A 23,238-nucleotide genomic window follows, 5' to 3' on the forward strand; every position below is an offset into this window, starting at 1 on the left:
ACATTCATTAAGTGTTAATGTAATAAGTTTTATGAAAAATGCCAATTTTCCAAAACAAAAATAGTTTGAAGAATGTTTTACATTGGTTTACAATTTTGTCTCTTTAATGTCTGATTTAGTAGAAAACAGCTGGCATCTCATTCCTGCTTCTGTATTTATGTTACTATATATCTTTTAAAAAAATTTTGGTTGAAGTGTAAGAAGATTCAGCCTTATCCATACATGTACATATGATTGGGAAAGGAAAGATTATTTAATTATCTTTTCAGAAAATTGTGGACGCTGTAGTAGGCTTGGGCAAGTGATAGTTTCTTAAAGGTTAGTTGCAGTGTGAAATCAAATCATATTAGTGAACTTTTCTGTTATGTTAGAATTCATTGTTCTATTTTAGAAGAGACCTAACATGCATGATTTTGCAAACATCCTGCACTTTGGTGTTAGAAATGAAGAAGAGGGAATGGATTCAAGATATATTTAGGAAATAAAATCAAAAGGATTTGGTGACTTCCTGAATATGGATAGTGAATATTTCTGTCTTAAGATACAGAAAAAAGCAAATTTAAGAGGAATAATAGTCATTTGACATGGCTTCTTACATAACATTGGGCACTGGTTTAACCCTATCTGTTTTTTGTTGTTTTTTTTTTAATATATTTTATTGATATTTTACAGAGAGGAAGGGAGAGGGACAGAGAGTTAGAAACATCGATGAGAGAGAAACATCGATCAGCTGCCTCCTGCACACCTCCTACTGGGGGTGCGCCCGCAACCAAGGCACGTGCCCTTGACCGGAATCGAACCTGGGACCCTTCAGTCCGCAGGCCGATGCTCTATCCACTGAGCCAAACCGGTCCTGGCAACCCTATCTGTTTTTGTCTCTCCATCCAATCAAATGTTTGCACGCATAGCTTTGATAGTGTACTCGAAACATAGTGAATATTTAGTAAATGTTTTAAACCTAAAGATGCTTAGTTTCTATAATTATAGAAGAGGACTTGCTTTTATATATGTTTTACATATTTATGTAGAAAAATCAGAATATACAGATAAATAAAAAAGTTGTATTACCAATGAGAAATTACCAACATGTAGGTAGATGCTTAACTTTTCTATACTTAATTGTATACATTTTTCATAAAATTTTTGGTTGGTATGACATATTTTTTATAATTTCAATAAATCTTTTTCTATACTATATATATATTTTTTGAAGAATTAAAAGCATGTTGAAAAGAACAAGGAACATTTTAAGCTTGGGACCGTATTCCTCATGTTTAGTCAGAATTTCCATTTTCTGAAAAATGAATTGTTTTTGATAGCTAAAAATATTGTTCCTACTTTTTAAAAGTAATACATTTTTACCACATATCTACATATGCCTTACTTACATATGTATTACTGACATGTGATATGTAAACTTAGTTTTATAATCTTGCATATTTCTTTTTCAGAGGATAACAGTTTAGAGGGCCAAGATGTTGTCCAACTTGAGGATATTTGCAGTGAATCATAAGAAAATATCCATCTTGCACATTTGTGTAAGTTTTTCTTGTAAAATTAAATATACTGAAACAACTTCATTTACTTTATTTCCCAAAGGCCCCCGCATCTTTTTAAAGGTATGGGAGAACCTGTAACCAAGAAGAAGCATGCCTTATCATTAGTTTATAAATTAATCTTACTTCTTTAAAATCACCTTTGCAGCATTTTGAAGAATATTTCTGTATTCCATTTTGAGGTCATTAGTGGCATAAACAATTAGTTTTTCTTCAGTGTTTTCATTGCTGACGCTTTCAGACTACACACCCTGTCTTACCTTGATTATTACCTTGGTGAAAATTTTAATAGCTTTGAGTTTCTTCTTTACTTTTAAAATATTTTCTTAGGATAATAGTGCTTTATTGCTAGAAACTTAGTAACTAATGAAGAAATAATATAGAAGGCACAAGCTTTTATATTCCATGATATAAAAGGCAGTTTCTGGCAGCCCCAAATCATTACATACTCTAACTGTAACAATTCCAAATATATTGTCAGCCATTAAATGTGTATCTAGTGGTCTAAGTATAAATTGGGATGGAGAATATTCAGTATCTATGTGGGAGCATTCGAAGATACCTGGGCAACTTTTTAAAATGCCAGCCCCTTCTTCCCCAACCTCCATTTTTCTTTTAATTTTTTAAAATTGATTTCAGAGAGAAAGGGAGAGGGAGAGAGAGATAGAAACATCAATGATGAGAGAGAATCCTGCACACCCCCTGCTCGGGATGGAGCCCGCAACCCGGGCACGTACCTTTGACCGGAATTGAACCTGGGACCCTTCAGTCCACAGGTGGATGCTCTATCCACTGAACCAAACCAGCTAGGTCCCAAATGTTGTTTTTTTTAAAGCTTTCCAGGTAATTCTAATGTAGGCATTCTTATACATCCTGAAAACAGCCAATAGTTTTAGAGTTCATGACCCCCACCAGCTCTTAGCAGTTGTAGAGAAGAACTAAGGAGTAGCCAGGGTGAGAGACCTTTTCAACATTAATGAGAATCTGGAAACTTCAGGATCTGGTTCTCAAACTGTAGCTATCAGAATCACCTGGAGAGCTTGTTACAATACTGGTTGATCTGCCCCATCTCCACAGCTTCTGACTCCCTTGTTTGAAGTGGGTCCTGAGAGCTCGTCTTTCTATCACGTTCTCTGTGATGATAATGCTGCAGGTCTAGGAGAATTGGCATCTAAGGTCAGCTTAAAACAGCAAACTAGTATTAATTTTATTCTTTGTCTTTCCTGTAGTATAATTTGGGTTGTCACTTTTAAAAAGAATTGGAGTTAATAAATTGGGACTGCTTTAAGGAGTTTCAAAGTATTTTGTCCTCTGACAAAGCATAGTTATAATGTTAAAACCACTGTAATGAGTCATGCTAACAAAGTTAATGTCGTTTCTTTTTCTCCTCACTAGAATATATATTGCTCTAGAATAAGAGCAAGTTTAAAAAGAATAAAGCCACTTGTGTCTCCTGGAAGAAGTTACAGTTCCCTGCCAGGTAAAACTGTTAGATTCTTCTCATTTTACTTAAATTGCTTGCTTGTTTTCTTCTCTCTACCTCTCCCCTCATCTTCTCCTTTCTCCCCTCCTTCTCTCCCTGTCCCTTCCTCGTCCTCTCTCCCTTTCCCCTTCTTCCTTCTCCTTCGTTCTCCTCCCCTTCCCCAGTCTCTCATTTGTAAGCATCTCCCTTATTAGGGGGCTCCAACCATTTTGGAAATAGTGGCTCCTTTTACTTCTTGGCTATTTCTTGGAGATTATTAGGAGTGGGGAGTATTCTGATAGATGTCAGGAGGGAACACAAGTAGACTTATTCATGCTCCTCATCTGTTGGTCATCCTAATAAGCTGAATGAAGGGAAGGGTGGAGTCACCTTTGGTAGCTGACTCAAAAGTTTAGCAGGTGAGTCTACTTGTAGAGTGCTCTTGCTGTAAATTGATTTTCTAGTACATTTCTGGTTTTTATACAAAAGTATTTTCTGTCAATAGAGCTTTACCAGAATAATTTATTTTGAAGGTTCTTGAGAGTAGTTTGGTTAACTGTATCTGGGATAGTTTAGGGTAGCTAATAGGCCATTAAAAGCTGGGAGCCTTATACAACTTAACAAAAGGAAGATAAACAATCCATTCAAAAGAGGGCAAAGGACCTAAATAGACACTTTTCGAAAGAGGACATACAGAAGGCCAAGAAACATATGAGAATATGCTCAAAGTCACTAATCATCCGAGAGATGCAAATCAAAATGACAGTGAGGTACCATCTCACCCCTGTCAGAATGGCTATCATCAAATGAACAAATGACAAGTGCTGGCGAGGATATACAGAAAAAGGAACCCTCGTGCACTGCTGGTGGGAATGCAGACTGGTGCAGCCACTGTGGAGATTCCTTAAAAAATTAAAAATGGAATTCCCATTTGACCCAGTAATCCCACTTCGAGGAATACATCCCAAGAAATCAGAAACACCAGTCAGGAAGGATATATGCACCCCTAGGTTCATAGCAGCACAATTTACAATAGCTAAAATTTGGAAACAGCCTAAATGCCCATCAGCAGATGAGTGGATTAAAAAAACTGGTATATCACAATGGAATGCTACACTGCTATAAAAAAGAAGGATCTCTTACCATTTGAAATAGCATGGATGGACCTGGAGAGCATTGTGCTAAGTAAACTAAGCCAGTAGGAGAAAGATAAATATCACATGATCTCACTCATTTGTGGAATATAATGAACAACATAAATTGATGAACAAAAATAGAGCTAGAGAAAAAAATATTTTAGAATATAATAGAAGTAATCCTGTTATTTGCAGATTTTTAATATTGCCTACAACTTTTGTGATATTATATTGTGTGTGTACAGTCTTGGTAATATTATATTTAAAATAATTTTTCTTGAAACATTGTTTATTGCATGTATTATTTAAAATCATTTTTCTTGAAACATTAATGTTTATTGCATGTAAATGGCTAATTATTTTGTATCTACAATCTGGTAATAGATTTATTTTGTATATTGAAAATAAAATAAAATAAAAATTCTATGAAAAAAAAAATAGAAAAAATAAAAGCTGGGAGCCCGAGGAACTGACTGCTCCCAATTCTGAATGTTCTTCTTGTGTTTGAAGTAAGCAAGCATATGGGAGACTTGATGAAACTAGTTTCATTCTTTTGCTATTCTCATTACCATCTTTGTCACGTGAGAAAAATAGAGTAAAAATATTGATTGTCTTTATGACTTGTAAGGGCATGTGAATTTAATGGCCTGCATTATTGGTGTGAATCTAAGTTGCTGTATTTTGCTCATGCAAAATTATCTGTAGCAATACAGATTATCTTTCCATCTTCAAACCTCCATGAGGTTTCCAAAATATAATAGAATTCTTATTATGGAAATTTGGGAAACCTGGTTTAAACAGCAGGAAGGTCTAGATTACATTTATAAATGTAAATACATTGTTGTTTTAATATTATTAATAAAATACAATAATATTTTGTAAATTGATTTTCTAGTACATTTCTGGTTAAACATAGAGTTAAACATGGAGTAAGACATTATGGACTTTTTTATTTCAGAAATGCTACTTGGCCTTTTAGAAGTATTAGATTATTATAGCTTCTGTTCAGTAGTGCCTCCCAGCCTGACTCTAAAGGTATTTTGTCCTTGGGATTACTGAAGGAAGGTAGTTCCAAGATGTACAGAAATTCATCATCAGCTGTTATGAGGATCACTCTTAGCTTTTCAAGTCTTGACAATGCAGGCTTATAGGACTGCATTTTATATTTTTCTTTAGTTCAAGATATACTGCCTTGAGATTATTTTTATGAGCATTAATTCTTAATCTACAGCTCTATTATGGAATTGTAGGTGTGGCAGAGATTGGGGTAAATCTGTATTCTAAGGATGTGATTTAGAAATTGATGTTTAAAAACTTTACGTTGTTTTATTGCATATATAGCCTTTCTTTAGAAGTTTCATGAAAATAAATTTTAGGTAAATGAAGACTTCTATTTAACTTAGATTTTACTTTAATTAGAATGACAGTATTTGCTTAAAATTATTGTAATTTCTTTCATCTGTAAATTAAAGGGAAATTTTTAAAACAGTTTAATTTTAAACCTTTTTTCATTAGGTTTAATAGGAAATGATATCAAATCTCTTCGCTCCATCATCAATCCTCCTATAGCTAAGTAAGTATTGTCTTTTCATTGATAGTGTCTTTTCCATAGGCTGCCATGAAAAGTTACAGGTTTCTCTCATGGGCTTAATCAGCATTGTTAGTAAATGCTCTAATTTCTGTTACTTTTGCCCTACCTCATTATAAATACATGTTATGTATCTTAAAAGCTATTTTCACAATTGAAAGATAGAAATTTTAATGTAGGAAGAGCACACTTCTCATAGAAATAAATATAAGATATTCATAAGATTCATAAGTGTCTTTTGACACTTATTTTGTCAGAATACTGTGGTCGTGATATATTTTCTATTTTTCTAGTTTTTACACCAGCTTCAAAATTTGCACAATGCAAATTGGGTTTTATAGTTTTAGTAATGTCCACCTAATAACACATGTCTTTTTTTCTCCCTTTTAAACAGAATCCGTAATATTGGAATTATGGCTCATATTGATGCAGGCAAAACTACCACCACAGAAAGAATATTGTACTATTCTGGATACACAAGATCACTGGGAGGTTAGAATGGATTCCTCCTCTCCCTATCCCCCATAAGCAAAAACATCATTGGAAAATATTTTGATTAAGAAGTCAACCTAGAGATCTTGAGTATGGCATGGAGGCACTATTATCTAAACCACAACAAAAATAAGGTAGTTGCTACACCCACTAAAGGGTCTTTCTAGGTTCAACTAAATATTCAGACTCATGAGACTATCTTAGGCCACAGTGTAGGCAACTGGCCTATTCAAGCTATAGGGCAGAAACCATAACTTACCAGCAGACCAGCAAAAGGTGTTTCTTTTGTAGGAGTTCTTAAAGCAGCCCACATGGCTATCTGGGAACTGTTGTATTTGGCCAAAATTGATTGCTTAATTGTAAGGTAATAAGATTCATAGGAGCCATTCTGGCTTAGAAGACTTAATGCTCTCTAGAAATGAATCTCTCTTCTTCCAGCTCCATGGACTACCTTCAGGGTTTCCCACAAGGGACATGCCGTGCCCTACTCAGGGAAACCTAAAGCTTTGTATCTCCATCAGGTATATATAATTCATTTATAGTTCTTCCCAATTCAGGTGTAGCTTACCAATCAAAATTTTTCCAATAAGTTGTGTTGCCTAGCTACATAGTTGACATACTTCCGTTTTCTAGAAAAAAAGAACCAGAAAGTTAACCAGAGGTCAAATTATCATGCAGAGAAATAAAGGTTTTTTAAAATTTTTACCCCACAGTGGTAGTAGTAGTATTTACCTAAGTTTTGGATTTATTTTTTAATTATAACTTGTCAAAAACTGTTGTTCTTGACCAGGCATTCACATTTGAAACCCCATGTAGCTTTTTTTGTTATTTTTTTGTTTTAAAATAACCATGACCTTACACCACTCTGGAAATTAAGCTTCAACAAGTCTGGTATGGCTTGGATGTTCAGCAAGTCTGAGGTATGATGCTTGGATGGTGTATTTGACTCATACACATTTATGATTGTTACATTTCTCTGATGAATCAACCCTTTTGTCATTATGAAGTGCCTTTCTTTATCACTGGTAAAATAATTTGTTTTGAAATTTACAATGGAGGTCACCAGGTCCATAATAACCAGAAGTGGAAATGAGTATCTTTTTCCAAAGCTCTGCAGTGGTTTTGAAGTACACTGTATTGACAACCATTTCTCTGGATTCTTGTAATGTTTTCTCAGTAGAGTGCAGCTTCAAAATTTCAAATGAAGATTCTAATCCTCCTCAGTGTTCTTCTCCAACCACTGAGCCAAAACGGGTCAGGGTGGTTTGTCAATTTTATTAATCTTTTCAAAGAACCAGCTCTTTGCTGCATTAATATTTCTATTGTCTTTTTGTTCTGTTTCATTTACTTCTCTAGTTTTTATTATTTCCTTCTGACATTGTTTTTTTTTTTTTTTACCTTGGGCTTTGTTGTTCTTTTTCTAGTTCTTTTAGGTGAAATGTCAGTGGGGCTGTGGTGATGGCCAAGTCCACCCTTCTTGTGTGTTGTGCGTGGAGCTGGTTGGGTGGTGCTCTCTTGTGTTCTGAAGCTGGCCACCAGATGTGGTGGTTCTTGAAGCTCTTGGGAGAGACTTCGGTGCTGGACAAGGTCAGCTGCAGTTTGTGCCCAGGTTGGATCTAGCTGGTAGGAGCTACAAACTGATCTGTGGTGGTTGGCATTTGTGCTGGGCTTAGAGGCATTTTGGAGAGGCTATGCTGTGAACCTAGGCTGTCTGCCACAAGTCTGGGCTTGGGGCCCTTTGGTGGCACTACGATGTGAGCTGAGGCCAGCTGCCTCTTGTGCTGGGCTGTGGTCACTTAGTTGAAGCTGTGTTCTAAAGCAGGACTGGTCACTGTTTATGCCAGACTGTGGTCACCCGATGGGAGTTACAGTGCAAGCTGAGAACAGCCACCATTTGTGCCAGGCTTGGGGCCACTTGGCCAGAGGTTTAAGGCACACCAAGGCCAGCTGCTGCTTGTTGGGTTTTTGGACCTTCGAGAGATTTTAGGAAAGTCTGCAGGTCGAACCAAGACAGAACCACTTGTTTAAAAAAGCTGCTGGGAGAGGTTTGGTTGGGTGCACAAGTCGGGTGAGGCAGGTCTCAGGTAATCACCAGGGCAGAGCAAGCGGTGTTAGCCAGGTTGATGGAGAGCACAGATACGGTTCCTGCCTGGGCTATACCTGCTGGTTGGGGGTGGGCTCAACAAAGAAACAGTGTGCCTGCCAGCACTTGCATCTCCAAGAGCTTTCCAGACCCCTGCTCCTTCAGCCCTCACCCTAAAGCTAGTCCATTCAGTTCCTCCCAGGTGTTCCTGATGCTCTTCAAGCTGCTGCCCCTGTGTTGGAGCCCAGGGCAAATGAGTTTGTGAGTGAGTGAGTGAGTGGAAGTGGGCTCTTTAAGAGGACGCCTAGGTCTCCAGCTGTCCTCCATCTCACTCGGACACAGTCCCTGCTGGTTTTCACAGCTGTATGTGATGGGGACTCCTATTACTGACACTGGAGCCCTGGGCTAGGGAGTCTGGTGCTGAGCTGGGACTCCTTGCTCCTCAGGGGGAACCACTTTGGGTGTGGGACCTGCCCATTCTGTGTCTTTCCCCACCCACTAGTCTCAACATGGCTTTATATCCTTAGTTGTAGTGCTTCTGTTTAGCTAGTCTTTTTTTTTATTATTGGTACTTCATTTTTTTTAAATTTAATAAATCTTTATTGTTCAGGTTATTACAATTGTTCCTCTTTTTTCCCCCCATAGCTCCCCTCCACCCAGTTCCAACCCCACCCTCTGCCCTCACCTCCACCACACTGTCCTCATCCATAGGTGTACGAAATTTGTCCAGTCTCTTCCCACACCCCACACACACCTTTCCCCCTGAGAATTGTCAGTCCACTCCCTTTCTATGCCCCTGATTCTATTATATTCACCAGTTTATTCTGTTTATCAGATTTTTTATTCACTTGATTTTTAGATTCACTTGTTGATAGATATGTATTTGTTGTTCATAATTTTTATCTGTACCTTTTTCTTCTTCTTCCTCTTCTTAAAGAGTACCTTTCAGCATTTCATATAATACTGGTTTGGTGGTGATGAACTCCATTAGCTTTTTCTTATCTGTGTAGCTCTTTATCTGACCTTCAATTCTGAATGATAGCTTTAATGGGTAGAGTAATCTTGGTTGTAGGTTCTTGCTATTCATCACTTTGAATATTTCTTGCCACTCCCATCTGGGCTGCATAGCTTCTGTTGAGAAATCAGCTGACAATTGTATGGGTGCTCCCTTGTAGGTAATTAACTTTTTCTCTTGCTGCTTTTAAGATTCTCTCTTTGTCTTTTGCTCTTGGCATTTTAATTAATATGTGTCTTGGTGTGGTCCTCTTTGGATTCCTTTTGTTTGGGGTTCTCTGCGCTTCTTGGACTTGTAAGTCTATTTCTTTCACCAGGTGGGGGAAGTTTTCGGTCATTATTTCTTCAAATAGGTGATTAGTATCTTGCTCTCTCTCTTCTTCTGGCACCCCCATAATTCTGATGTTGGTATGCTTGAGGTTGTCCCAGAGGCTCCTTACACTATCTTCAAATTTTTGGATTCCTTTTTCTTTTTGCTTTTCCGGTTGAGTGTTTTTTGCTTCTTTGTATTTCAAATCTTTGACTTTATTCTTGCATTCCTCTAGTCTGCTGTTAGGTCTCTGTATAATATTTTTTATTTCAGTCAGTGTATGTTTAATTTCTAGTTGGTCCTTTAATTTCTAGTTGGTCCTCGAGGGTCTCGCTAAATTTACCGACCTTTTCTAGGAAATTCTTGAAAAACCTTATAACTGTGGTTTTGAATTCTATATCCAGTCGTTTGCTTTCCTCCATTTCTTTCGTTTGTAATCTATTTCTTTGTCTCCGCATTTTCACTGCTTCCCTGATTTGGTAGCAGCTTTGTGTGCGAGGTGGTCTATAGGGCCCAGTGGCTCAGCCTCCCCAGTTACCTGAGGTGGACACTCTTGGTGCACCCCTTTGTGGACTGTGTGCTCAGCCCTGTTGTAGTTAAGCCTTGATTGTTGTTGGTATCACTGGGAGGAATTGACCTCCAGGCCAATTGGCTGTGAGGATCAGCTGTGTCTATGCTGGGAGAACTTCTGTGCTAGAGACAGCCTTATGAGACAAGACTTGCAAAATTGCAAAAGCCTCTGTGCTCAGCTTGGATGGGGTGGAGTCTCAGGGCTGAGCAGACAGCCTTGGCTTCCCATCAGCCCTGCCCCATGAGGCCCCTGGGTCTCAGTGTCCCTTGGTAATCACTGCAAGCACCTCTGAGAGAAAGCCGCCCTTGAGTTCCACCTACTGCCAGACAGTCCAGTTTCTCCCCCCAATGAATCTGGATTCCCAGATTCTCGCTCGGAACTGGAGTTCAGCGCAGTCAGGAACTTCTGTCTTCCTTCCGCTGGAGAAAGCCAGCGGCACACTCAGCAGTCAGTCCTCTCTGCGTGCACTTGCGTGCGCGCGTCCAGACCTCTGCCTTTCGCGGCTCCCCTGAATTTCCGTAAGCTCCTCTCTTTTCCCGACAGTCCAGACTCCCCCTGTATGAGTCTGGTTCCCCAGGGTCTCGCCTGAAACTGGGGTTCATTTCAGTCGGAACTGGAGTTCAACGCAGTCAGGAGCTTCTGTCTTCCTCCCGCTAGAAAAAGCCAGCTTGCACACTCAGCAGTCAGTCCTCTCTGCACGCACTTGCGTGCGCGCCTCCAGACCTCTGCCTTTTGCAGCTCCCCTGAGTTTCCGTGAGCTCCTCTCTTTTCCCGACAGTCCAGACTCCCCCTGTATCAGTCTGGGTCCCCAGAGTCTCGCCAGGAACTGGGGTTCAGTGCAGTCGGGAGCTTCTGTCTCTCTCCCGCTAGAGAAAGCTAGCCAGGCACTCAGCCGCCCATCCTCTCCGCGCGCGTGTCTCCGTACCTCAGCCTTTTGCAGCTCCTCTGAGTCTCCGTGTGCCCCTCTCTTTCCTTCTAGTTAGAATTTCCACTCAGCCAGCTTTCCTGTGGTTCTGGATTATGTCCGTTTTGTCTTTTAGTTGTAGTCTTGAAATTGTTGTGTGAGGCAGCAGTTTAGGTGTTCACCTGTGCCACCATCTTGGTTTCTCTGTTTAGCTAGTCTTCAGGTGCTTCTCAGTGATGGTTGTTCTAGAATTTAATTGTAATTTTGATGTCATGGAAAGAGGCAAACAGAGTATTTACCTACTATGCCATCTTGACTGAAAGTTTTTTTTTCCATTTATTTTACTGTATAAATTTAATCAGGATAAAATATATGTTAAGAATTTTAGGGCAGGGGCTTGGGGGGCTGGGTGAAAAAGGTGAAGGGATTAAGAAGTACAAATTGGTACTTACAAAATGATCACAGGATGTAAAGTATAGCATAGGAATATAGCCAGTAATATTGTAATGACTATGTATGGTGCCAGGTGGTACTGGAAATAACGAGGGGGAACACTGTGAAGTATATGATTGTCTAATCACTATGCTGTACACCTAAAACTAATACAAAAATAATATTGAATATAACTATAATTTTAAAAATAATGAATTTTGAAAAAGAGTTTACTGCAAATTAATTTTAGTGGCCTCTTCAGTTGTCAGGATGAACTTTATTCATGACTGTGCTATAGAAGGTCTACCAAGACTTTATTTGGATTTGTATACATTAGTGACCCGGTACACGCAATTCATGCACATTAAAAGGGGATTAATTAGAGGAAATAATTTAATATTGCTATTTGCCCTTTCTCTATAATAGAAGTGTCAGGGATGAAAGAAAATTAGTAAAATGTATATGAAAATCTTCCTCCTGTCAGAGTCTGGGGCTCACCACAGGACCCAGAGTCAAGTCACGCGCCCACCCACATGCACCTCAAAATCGCCTGAGACCCAGACCCGGCCACACTTCCCCCATTGGGCTAGATCCAGACCCTGCCCACCCTTGTCAAGCCCTGCCGGGCGGGGGGTGTAGCCTCAGGTCCCCTGGCTCGGTGCCAGGATGGGGGTGTGGCCTAAGGTCCCCCACCCCAGACCAGGGTGGGGGTTGTGCCTGGAGGTACTCTTGTCAAGCTCCGCCAGGTGGGGGACACGGCCTGAGATCCCCTGTCAAGCCCCACTGGGTGGGGGAGCAGCCTAAGTTCCTCTGACCCAGCACTGGGGGTGCACCTTAAGGTCCCCGATCAAGCCCCTCTGGGTGGGGGGTACAGCCTGAGGTCCCCTGTCAAGCCCAGCCAGGCAGGGGGGCGCAGCCTCAGGTCCCCTGGCCCAGCACTAGGATGGGAAGTGCACCTTGAGGTCCCCTGTCAAGCCCTGCCAGTTGGGGGACACAGCCTGAGGTCCTCTGTCAAGCCCCACGGGGGCGGAGGAGGGCGTAGCCTCAGGTCCCTGCTGTTTGCTCGTTAAGGCTCTTATGGGAACTTGTCCTCAGCTGTGGGTGCAGCCATCTTTGTGACGGAGTGATGGTCAATTAGCATATTCCCTCTTTATTAGATAGGATTCCTCCCACCCATCCCCACCCTCCTTTTTTGAAAATTCAGTAATATGAAGGGTTTATAAAGGATCACTTGGGAGGAATTTTTCTACAGTGTTCCATTTACTTAACACTTACTGAGCTAGGTACTTTATGTATATATAGTCTCATTTCATTCTTGTAATAACCCAGCAAGATTGGCTTTATTAGCCTGATTTCACAAAGTAGGTTAAGCAACTTAAAATCAGAGCAGTAAGTGGTAAAGTTGGGATTTAAATCTGCGTCTGTCTGTGCTCTTTCATTGCACTGCTCTGCCTTGGGTGGGCATCAGATAAAGAAAACTAAAAGTTAAAAGTTAAACTTAAATAACGTTAAAAAATAAAAAGTTAGAAAAAGTTAAACTAGGAAAAAATGAAAGAAGTATATGGTATATGGTTCAGTAAAATTAAAATATTTAATATATTTTAATTCCAATTGTTACAGAAAAATTATTTTTATGGGAAAATTGCTAATCATGCTGAAAGAGCTTTTTCTAGAATAAAGATTTGTTTAGAGAATGATTAAGGACTCTTAATATTAAACCAAATATTTTATGAACAATTTTTTAAAGCAAAATTAAATTGTTAGGTAGACATCAGATACCAAGAAAGTGCTCTTGTGATTAAGCGTAAGTATGTCATCTTTTTCCTGTTTAGATGTTGATGACGGAGACACAGTGACAGATTTCATGGCTCAAGAGCGAGAAAGAGGCATTACTATTCAATCAGCTGCTGTTACATTTGATTGGAAGGGGTACAGAGTCAATCTAATTGATACACCAGGTATGGTGCTGTTCTAGCAGTGATGCTGTATCATCTCAGAGTTTTGTTTGTGTATGTGTTTTCCTAAATTGTGGTAAAAAAATATAAAATTTGTTATCTTAACCATTTTTAAGTGAATGATTAAGTAGTGTCAAGTGTATTGATACTATTGTGAAACAGATCTTCAGAATTTTTTCATCTTGTAGAACTGAAACTCTGTACCCTTTAAACAACTATTCTTTTTTTTCTCCTACCATTCCTGGTAACCACCATTCTAATTCTATAGCTGTGGAATTGACTACTTTTACATACCTCATATTAGTAGAATCATACAATATCTGTTGTTTTGTGAGTGGCTTACGTCACTTAGCATAAAGTCCTTCAAGGTTCACTTATGCTATAGCATATGATAGTATTTCCTGTCTTTTTAAGACTGCATAGTATTCCATTACACATGGATAACACATTTCATATATATATACAAAATTTTGTATATGTACCATTTATCCATCAGTGGACATTAAGGTTGCTGCCACCTCTTGGCTATTGTGAAGAGTGCTGCTATGAACATAGGTATGCAGATAATCTTTTTCATACTCTCAACTAGAGGCCCATTGCACTAAGATTCGTGCAAGAATAGGCCTTCCTTCCCCTGGCTGCCAGCACCGGTTTTCCTCTGGCACCCGAGACCCAGGCCTTCACTCCGGCTGCTGCCTTCCGCCTTCGCTCTGGCCGGAGTCTTCGCTCTGGCCAGAGCGCCGCTCCTGTAGCTCCCTCTGCCTTCCGCCCTCCCCCTCATAGCAGGCGTCCTGCCCTGCTGGGCCGCTCTGCACCTGCATATGCAAATTAACCCACCATCTTTGTTGAATTAATTTGCATACTCCTGATTGTCTTCTGGTGTTGCGGAGGTATGGTCAATTTGCATATTTCTCTTTTATTAGTGTAGATTCTTTTAATATACTTTATTGATTTTTTTACAGAGAGGAAGGGAGAGGGATAGAGAGTTAGAAACATCAATGAGAGAGAAATATCCATCAGCTGCCTCCTGCACACCCCCTACTGGGTATGTGCCTGTAACCAAGGTACAAGCCCTTGACAGGAATTGAACCTGGGACCCTTGAATCTGCAGGCTGACGCTCTATCCATTGAGCCAAACCCGTTAGGGCAATACTCTCAATTCTTTTAGATATATCCCAAAAGTGGAATTGCTGAGTAACACATTTTTTTGTTTGTTTTTGTTTTAAGATTTTAAGTGTTATATTTTCCATCTCTTTCTTAGGTCATGTGGACTTTACCTTGGAAGTTGAGCGCTGCCTAAGAGTGCTGGATGGTGCAGTGGCTGTATTTGATGCCTCTGCCGGTGTAGAGGTAAAAAATATGCCAAAGTAAAATAAAAATAGAATAGCATGATTTTTTAAAATAGTAGAATGTATCAGATTTAGTTTACTATAACCCTTTATTTGGTAAGCTGATGTAAATCAAATTATAATTAAAGGAAGTTGGAATTTAATATTGAGATGTGACCTCAGATATTTCATAAAAAGGAAAGTATGTTTGCTTTTCTATAAGAAATATCAAAGTTAGTGTTGAATTGTGAAAGGTCTGAGATTCTACCTTATTTTTATGCTAACAAGTTAGCCTGCCATAGTTTTATGGATTTTGGCAGAATATAAAAGACTCCTGAGTTAGTGACAAAAGAAAGCTATATTAGTCACAAAAATAGCAATAGCCAGGATATCAGCACTTTCTTGTGCTGGTACCCCAAGCCCTAAGTCCCAGAGGGTGACCTAAGGGAGTCAGGTGACAGCTGCACACACAGTGGAACCTGTGCTTAGAAAAGGCAGGTATGTTACAGTGGGCAATAAGCACACGTGCTCGTAGCTCTGGAGAGAGACATTCCTTCCAGGGCTGTAAGCAAACCTGACTTTTGCTCTGGAGGGAGACACTGTTTCTATCTTTCTAATGTTCATTACACAAGCATCCTTGAAAATCTAGTTCAGAACGAAAACAGTCAGTGCCGCTCCTAACAAAACATGCAGAAATGTCGGAGGCCCATGAAGAACTGTCTTCCAAAAGTTAATATAAAACATCTTGGATAAATCTTGAAAATGCACTTAAGATAAAGTATTGCTACTGGGATCAGTTATGCTATCTTTAACTGGTACCTCATTTGTCTTGTAATCTCAAGAATGATTATGTGTTGAATATAGAACTCACGTTAGTTTTTCTAATCTTAAAGTTACTAAAAATAGTATCAATGAAGTGATCAAAATTAACATCCCTAAATTTGGACAAATTGCCCGGCCAGCATAGCTCAGTGGTTGAGCGTCAACCTATAAACCAGGAGGCCAGGGTTCGATTCCCAGTCAGGGCACATGCCTGGGTTGCAGGATCGTTCCCCTGTGTGGGGTGTACAGGAGGCAGCCAATCAATGATTCTCTCTCATCATTGATATTTCTATCTCTCCCTCTGTAGGGACCTCTCTGAAATCATTAAAAATATATTTTTAAAAACTGGACAAATTGACACCAAGGGAGAGAGCTTGATCTTTAGCTTGATGCTGGATCCAAAAAAAAAAAAAGTTACAAAGGACATCATTTAGAAATTTGAATATGGAGAGTATGTATTGTGTCAACTTAAATTCTTCTGAATGTGATAATTATAATTGGTTCTGTTAGATAATGTCTTAGGAAATATATGCTGAAGTATTAGAAATGAAGTGCCATGACACCTACAACTTGCTCTCGTGGTTCAGCTCCCATTCTCTCCCTCTCTCCCTCTCTCGTTAACTCCCAGGTATTAATTCTCTTTGTGTGGTAACCAAGGTCACCCAAAGCATTATTCTAAGTTTGAAGCTTACTTTTTTTCATCACACTTCCTTACATTCTTAGCTATGTTAACCTGATAGCAAAAAAAAAAAAAAAAAAAAAAAAAAAGTCTAGAAGTGTGAGTGCAGTGGCAATAATTCCATGCTAGAATAAAGCCCAATTCCTTGTTATAATAGAGTCTTGGATCTCTTTATTCCATGCGTAGTAACAGTTATTTTTTCCTACATGTGCTCTTTGCTTTAGGCACAAACCCTCACAGTATGGAGGCAAGCTGATAAACACAAAATACCTCGAATCTGTTTTTTAAACAAGATGGACAAAACTGGAGCAAGGTATTTGTTTAAAATTTGTTTAAAGTATATTTCTTTGGCTTATTAAAGTAAGAATTCAATTTGAGCTTCTAATGGACTATAACTTAAATTTAGAAATACCTATTCCCTATAGAGTATAAATATCCCATGAAATCTATTCAGTCCCATTAAAAAGGAGTGAAAGCAGCTAATTCATAGGTTAAGTAATACTGTGAGATTAATAGAGAGCTCATAGATGTTGAACCATCCTGATTCTAATGTAGGGAGACTGTATTTTCTACGATCCTGACAGTGATGTCTTGCTAATTCCATTGGTTCTATTTAGAGCTGTATGGTGTAGTCCCTGTATGTATTGCTGAAGGTTATAGTGCTCCCTGTCATTGCTAAAGGTAGAGGTTAGCAAATTGTTTCTTGTAGTTGCCTCAGAGAACAACGTTCTTCCTTGTCCCCTGATTTTCTTTGGCTCCTACTGGGTAATATGCTCTCCATTGAAGGGAACTGGAAGAGGAGAATGTAGATGTTTAAGACCTGTATATAGTGCAAAGAGTGAATGCTGAAATGTTGTGATAATGCTCGGAGACTTACAGAGTGGTAATCCAAAATGATACATTATTCTTAGAACATAATTCAGAATTCAGAGAATCAAGAATATATGAAGGATTTAGAGAAATTGTAAAAGGGAGACAATCAAGAATATAAAGGATTCTAGGGAAATCTGACAGGGAGAGGTGCTGGTCTGTGGTCTGAGAATGGCAGAAACAAAACAAACTATTTCTTCCTAAAACGACACAGTATGCTCTGTTTATGTAACTCTTGACAGTAATTCTAAAGGCTGTTGGTTTAAAGGATTTTTGTCTTGATTAGTAAAAGTACAACCTTCAAAATGTGTGAGGCATAAGTTGTGACCCATTTGTATTTGGAGTTCCTTGAGGTAGATGTAAGTACTGCCTTAATTGACTTATAGCACCTGTGATGATGGGGAGGAAAGAGACTGGATACTAGGCTGGTTGTCAAAGACATTGGTACCATAATAAGTCAGCCCATGTGCCAAAGATGACATGTGTGCCATAGGTAGCCAACCCCACTGTTAGCACAGAAATGAGCAGCAATAGCAGCTAACATTAAGAATGCCTGAGATAAAAGTATAGAAAGGCTGGCTCTTGGAAGAAAGCTGGTAGCCGTGTGTAATAGCAAATGCAGTTATTAGAATAATCCTGGATGTGTAATACCAAATCTTGCATTTGAATCCTAACTAATTTATTATCTGTGATCTTGATCAATTCAGGTAACCTTAACTTCAAATTTTAGTTAAGGTGAAGTTAACAAAAATAATACCTTAAATACTTATGTGGCAGGATTCTGGTAGATATATTCACTTACTATTTGGCAGGATTCTGGTAGATATATTCACTTACTATTTATCTGAAATTGACATTAAAATTTTTTTTCAAAATGTCTTATGGAAACTGAAGTGGTGAACATTAGAAGCCATGAAAATGGTTATACTTTCAGAGAACATTCTTAAACTTGTTTTTAAAACTTAAACATTTTTAACTATTGTATAATTATTTTGCTTTCTACAGTTTTAATTATGCAGTTGAAAGCATCAGAGAGAAGTTGAAGGCAAAGCCTTTGCTTTTACAGGTTGGTTGATTAATATTTGGTTAATCAATAGTAACAACTCCTCAGTTTCCTCATCAGTTTATTTTATTGTGACATACATATTTCTGAAGCTACTTCAAATCATTTTTTGGAAGAAGTTGGAGTATAAATTTAAAAAATAGGTAAAATTGTGGTAATAATAATGGACATTTGGGGGAAAGTGGGGAAAGATAAGATTTATCACCAATGCCATTCTAATTGAGTGATCATTTAATAATGTTAATCTTACTCTGATTTATAGTTACCAATTGGTGAAGCCAAAACTTTCAAAGGAGTGGTGGATGTAGTAAATAAAGAAAAACTTCTTTGGAATCCCAATTCAGATGATGGAAAAGACTTTGAGAGAAAACCCCTCTTGGAAAAGAGTGATCCTAAATTGCTGAAGGAGGCTACTGAAGCAAGGAATGCCTTAATTGAACAAGTAAAATAATACTTTGAGTTTAAAGTTGCATAAATATTTATAAACTTACAAAAATATTTTATTGTGAAATTTAATATAAAATTACATATGGAAAATATAAGATACAAGAATAATGAAATGAACACCACCTGGCTTAAGAAATAGAACATTAGCAATACTCTTGAATCTCCATGTGCCACTTCTTATTCATCTCTCCCACTGTATTGATTGTAGAGTGTATCTTTCATTTGCTTTTTTTTAATGGTTTACCACAAATGTAAGAATGTTTAAAGAACGTAGTACAGCTTGTGTAGTTTAGTAGTTGAGTGTTGAACTATGATCAGGAGGTCACGGTTTGATTCCCGGTCAGGGCACATGCCTGGGTTGTGGGCTCCATCCCCAAGTAGGGGGTGTGCAGGAGGCAGCCAATCAATGATTTTCTCTCATCATTGATGCTTTTTATCTCTATCTCTCTCCCTTCCTCTCTGAAGTCAATAAAAATATAAAATAAAAGAACATAGTTTTTCATGGTTTTGAACTTTAAGTAAATGGAATGATACTTTTTGTATTTTATTACATTGTTCAAAATATTGCTGGAGATTCTTCCATGTTGTTATGTGTGATTATACTTCACTCATTTTCAGTCTTATATAGTGTGCCAATATATGATTATACCATAATTTATTGATTTTTTACAGAGAGGAAGGGAGAGGGATAGAGAGTTAGAAACATCGATGAGAGAGAAACATCGATCAGCTGCCTCTTGTACACCTCCTACTGGGGATGTGCCCGCAACCAAGGTACATGCCCTTGACCGGAATCGAGCTTTCAGTCCGCAGGCCGACGCTCTATCCACTGGGGCTGTACCATAATTTATTGTCTGTTTTCCTGTGGATAAGCTTTGAGGTTGTTACCTTTTTTTTTTTTTTTTTTTTTTTGGCTGTTACAAACAGTGTTGCTGTGAACATCTTTGTATGTATGTCCTTGTGCACATATGTAAGAATTTGTTTAGAGTGAAACCTAGGAGTGGAATTGCCAGGTCAAAAGGTATGTCTTTCTTTTACTTGACCAGATGTCCAATTATTTAGAAAATTTTAAAACCATCAATTTTATAGTTGATATATAATTTTAGATCTCATTTCACCCTCAAAATTTTAATAGAAAATAGAAGTTATTATTTATAATATTTAGATGATATTGCTAGTTTAGAGAACAATAAACACATCTTAAGTAAACTCCCTTAATTTAATGGTAAAGGAGAACATTTGAGTCTGAACTCTTTGATTTTCTTACTTCTAAATTAAACTGATCAAAATTATAATTATTTTCATTCATCTTTTGTGTGAAGTTATTTTTGAAGTAATTCTTTCCCATTATATAGTAATTTTCAACTTTATTATGCACATGATAATGGTCATTATTAATTTTATTATTGGATAATATTTATTGAAGACTTACTATCTAACTTAAGTGCTTTACATATATTATTTAATCCTCAGAACAGCATATATTATCCCCATTTTACAGATGAGGAGACAGAGGCTTACAATGGTAAAATAAGTTGTCATATAGCTAATAAATAGCAGAGCTGGGATTTGAACCCAGATCTGTCTGTTTAGAGCTAGAGCTCATACTGTTCTCTAATTTGGGGGGATGGCACATAAAAAGGAAAAAAGTGGAATTGACATTTATTAATCAATAATTGGGTACATAATTGGTTTTCCTTTGAGGTTTTATTTTGTTTTATATAAAAGGGCTATCAGAATAAACCTAAGGAGGATTTTATAATCGAATTGAGATATCAACATAAACTTGCATATGCTCTAGGTGTCTAGGACATTAAAGACTCAAATTTTCTTTATTTTCATTATATACTATCAGTAGGTAATAAAGAGCTAATGATAAGGAATACATGCGTATGTGTAGAATTAGAGAGTTAACACCACATCACACCTGTTAGGATGGCTTCTATCAAAAAACAAAATAACTTGTAAGGATGTGGATAAGTTGTAACGCCAGGCATTGTGAAAAATAGTATAGTGGTTCCTCAGAAAATTGAAAATAGAATTAACATGTGATCTAGCAATTCCACTTCTGGGTTTATAGCTGAAAGAATTGGAAGCAGGGTTTCAAAGAGATATTTGCATATCCTTGTTCATAGCAGCATTATTTATAATAGCCAAAAGGTGGGAGGTATTTATCAACGGATGGATAAATAAAATGTGGTATATACACACAATGGGATAGTAGTCAGTGTTATAATGGAAGGAAATTCTGACATGATACATTATTAATGAAACTTGAGGACATTAAACTTGCTAATTGAAATAAGCCAATCACAAAAGGACAAATACTGTATGATTCCATTTATATGAGATAGCTCTAGTAGTTTGGTACATTTTTACATTAGTTAGCTATTAAAAGTCTGCTTTTCTCCTCAAATTTGCAATTTTTATTCCTTTATACTATTATAATCTTTTGAAACTGTTTTATTAATTTTATTGTCAGCTGAGTTCTATTTTATAATGGCAAATGATTATGAAAAGGACATGGATTAGATAAATGCATTTTTATTACTGAAATTATGTCTACTACTCCAACTTAAATTTATTTCCTTAGCACAGGATTAGTTACAATAAGATTAGTCCTTTTAGTTTGACTTTCTCAGAAGATCTTATGAACATTCAGAATATTAGAGGAGTACCAGATAAAATTTTGTTATGAACTAAGACCCCCAAATTTAGCTAAAAACAGCAATCCATTGTATATGTTATCATTGACTATAAATTGTGCATTTTCTTTTCAACACTCTGAGTAGATAGCAATTTAATGTTATGCTTAATCTGGCTCAGGTTTCCCATGAATTTAGGAAACTCATAATAACATGTCTTCAATTTTCAGTCTCCTTTCCTTTGAAAGAAAAACTCTTTTTTAGGAGATAGGAAGAAGTCCTTGGCCTGGATAAGTTAGATAGATCATGGAGCTGTCTTGAAATATTTGGATAATGTATATTTAGAGTATTTAGCTTCAGTTAATAGTTGGACAACAAATACAAGTTATAGAATTAAAGCCTTTCTTTATAGATTGCAGATTTGGATGATGAATTTGCTGACTTGGTTTTAGGAGAATTTAGTGAAAATTTTGATTTGCTCCCAGCTGAAAAGGTAAATTTTATTAATTCATTTACTTTGACCAAGTTTTACTAATTGGATGTACTTTGCTTTCTGTGTTTTGTGTTGTTTTTGTTTTTCTAACTTTGCATAGCATTGGAAACTATGCTGACTTAAACAAAAATTAGAAGAACATTGAGATAAAGCCACTACTAATACAGCTACTTAATAATGGCATGATTAACTATTTTTGGTTATATTTTACAAAATTAGAAATGGAATCTTTTTTACTTGTATTCATTCAGGAGAAGTTAATTGTTCCTTCTCAATCTTTTCTCTTCATTGTAACCATTTCTCTAAGTATTTTTAGGGAAATCAGAGGTTGGAATTTTTTATTTAAAATTTCCTGGTTTTTCAAACTACAATAATCATTTTAATAGCAACATTTTTTCTGAATCTCCTTTAATTTTTAGTGGAAACTCATTGCAGATCTTTGTTTGTTTGTGTTGTTTTCTTTTGAAAAACATTAAACCAGAGACTAGGCAAGTAAAGTATAGTAATAATTGAATTATGACAGATTTCTTTAAGGCATTCCTGTTTTTTGGTGTTTTTTTTTTTTCTTGCCAGGACCCTTCCCCCATGAATTTGGCAAACTTACTCTTTATTTTCCTTGATGAAACATAAGAGTTACCAAAGAAAGTGTTTTTAAGTGGTAGTATGTATAATGGGATCCAAGACGAGCCCAGCAAATTCACTTAGTTATTTTCCCCAAAAAGAATTAAAGAAAAACACAAGATCTGTAGATTAATTTCGAGCCATTTGAAATTACTTGAGGTAGAAAAAAATAATATTTTTCTTTTGAATGAAATGCCATAATTTTGACAATATTTTATTGGTTAGTATTTGAGTGCTTAAGTGTGTTGTTTATTATGCCCTACAGTCACATAACATGACTTCAGTTTTCAAAGAGTTTACAGTCTAAAGTAGAATTGACCCACCATTTCTCTTATCAGTAGCTTGCAGGTAAACCCAAGCTTTTCTTGATTTTTGAGGTCTTTCAAAAATTTCCTTCTACTTTGATTTCTCATTTTCTTTTGGATTTTTTTTAAATATGGATCTATTTCATTTGAAGAAATTGTAACTCATATTTATATTTTTAATTCTTACCAGCTTATTAGATTATCAAGGTAAAATCACAAATATATGAGCTCATCTATTAATAAATATTTTTAAATACCTACTTTATTTTAAGCACTTTTCTAGTTTCTGTAATTTAGCAGTGTTTTCATTGGACCTTACTATAATTTTTATAAATTGTACATTTAATAGAAGGGGAGATGGACAATAAACTAATAAATATGTATCTAATATACCAGGTAGTAATTAATGTTATAAAGAAAAACAAAGAATAAGGCCATAAAGAATGATGGAAGTATGTTTTA

General features: G+C 37.1%; 1 protein-coding gene across 2 annotated transcripts in view; it reads left to right on the forward strand.

Moving 5' to 3' along the window:
• GFM2 (GTP dependent ribosome recycling factor mitochondrial 2) overlaps positions 1 to 23,238 on the forward strand; it is a 61,152-nt gene that overhangs the window by 1,365 nt on the left and 36,549 nt on the right. For both annotated transcript variants that reach the window (XR_013961238.1, XM_080680957.1), the window contains exons 2-11: positions 1,452 to 1,538; positions 2,952 to 3,036; positions 5,670 to 5,727; positions 6,137 to 6,234; positions 13,381 to 13,506; positions 14,765 to 14,853; positions 16,557 to 16,645; positions 18,208 to 18,268; positions 18,528 to 18,707; positions 21,770 to 21,850. Coding sequence is in view for 1 of the 2 variants with exons in the window: in XM_080680957.1 (XP_080537083.1) it covers positions 1,476 to 1,538; positions 2,952 to 3,036; positions 5,670 to 5,727; positions 6,137 to 6,234; positions 13,381 to 13,506; positions 14,765 to 14,853; positions 16,557 to 16,645; positions 18,208 to 18,268; positions 18,528 to 18,707; positions 21,770 to 21,850 (930 nt within the window). In the remaining variant the exon portion in view is untranslated. The remainder of the gene's footprint in view (positions 1 to 1,451; positions 1,539 to 2,951; positions 3,037 to 5,669; positions 5,728 to 6,136; positions 6,235 to 13,380; positions 13,507 to 14,764; positions 14,854 to 16,556; positions 16,646 to 18,207; positions 18,269 to 18,527; positions 18,708 to 21,769; positions 21,851 to 23,238) is intronic.

This window comes from Plecotus auritus (genome assembly GCF_963455305.1).
Source record: "Plecotus auritus genome assembly, chromosome: 7".
NCBI lineage: Eukaryota > Metazoa > Chordata > Mammalia > Chiroptera > Vespertilionidae > Plecotus > Plecotus auritus.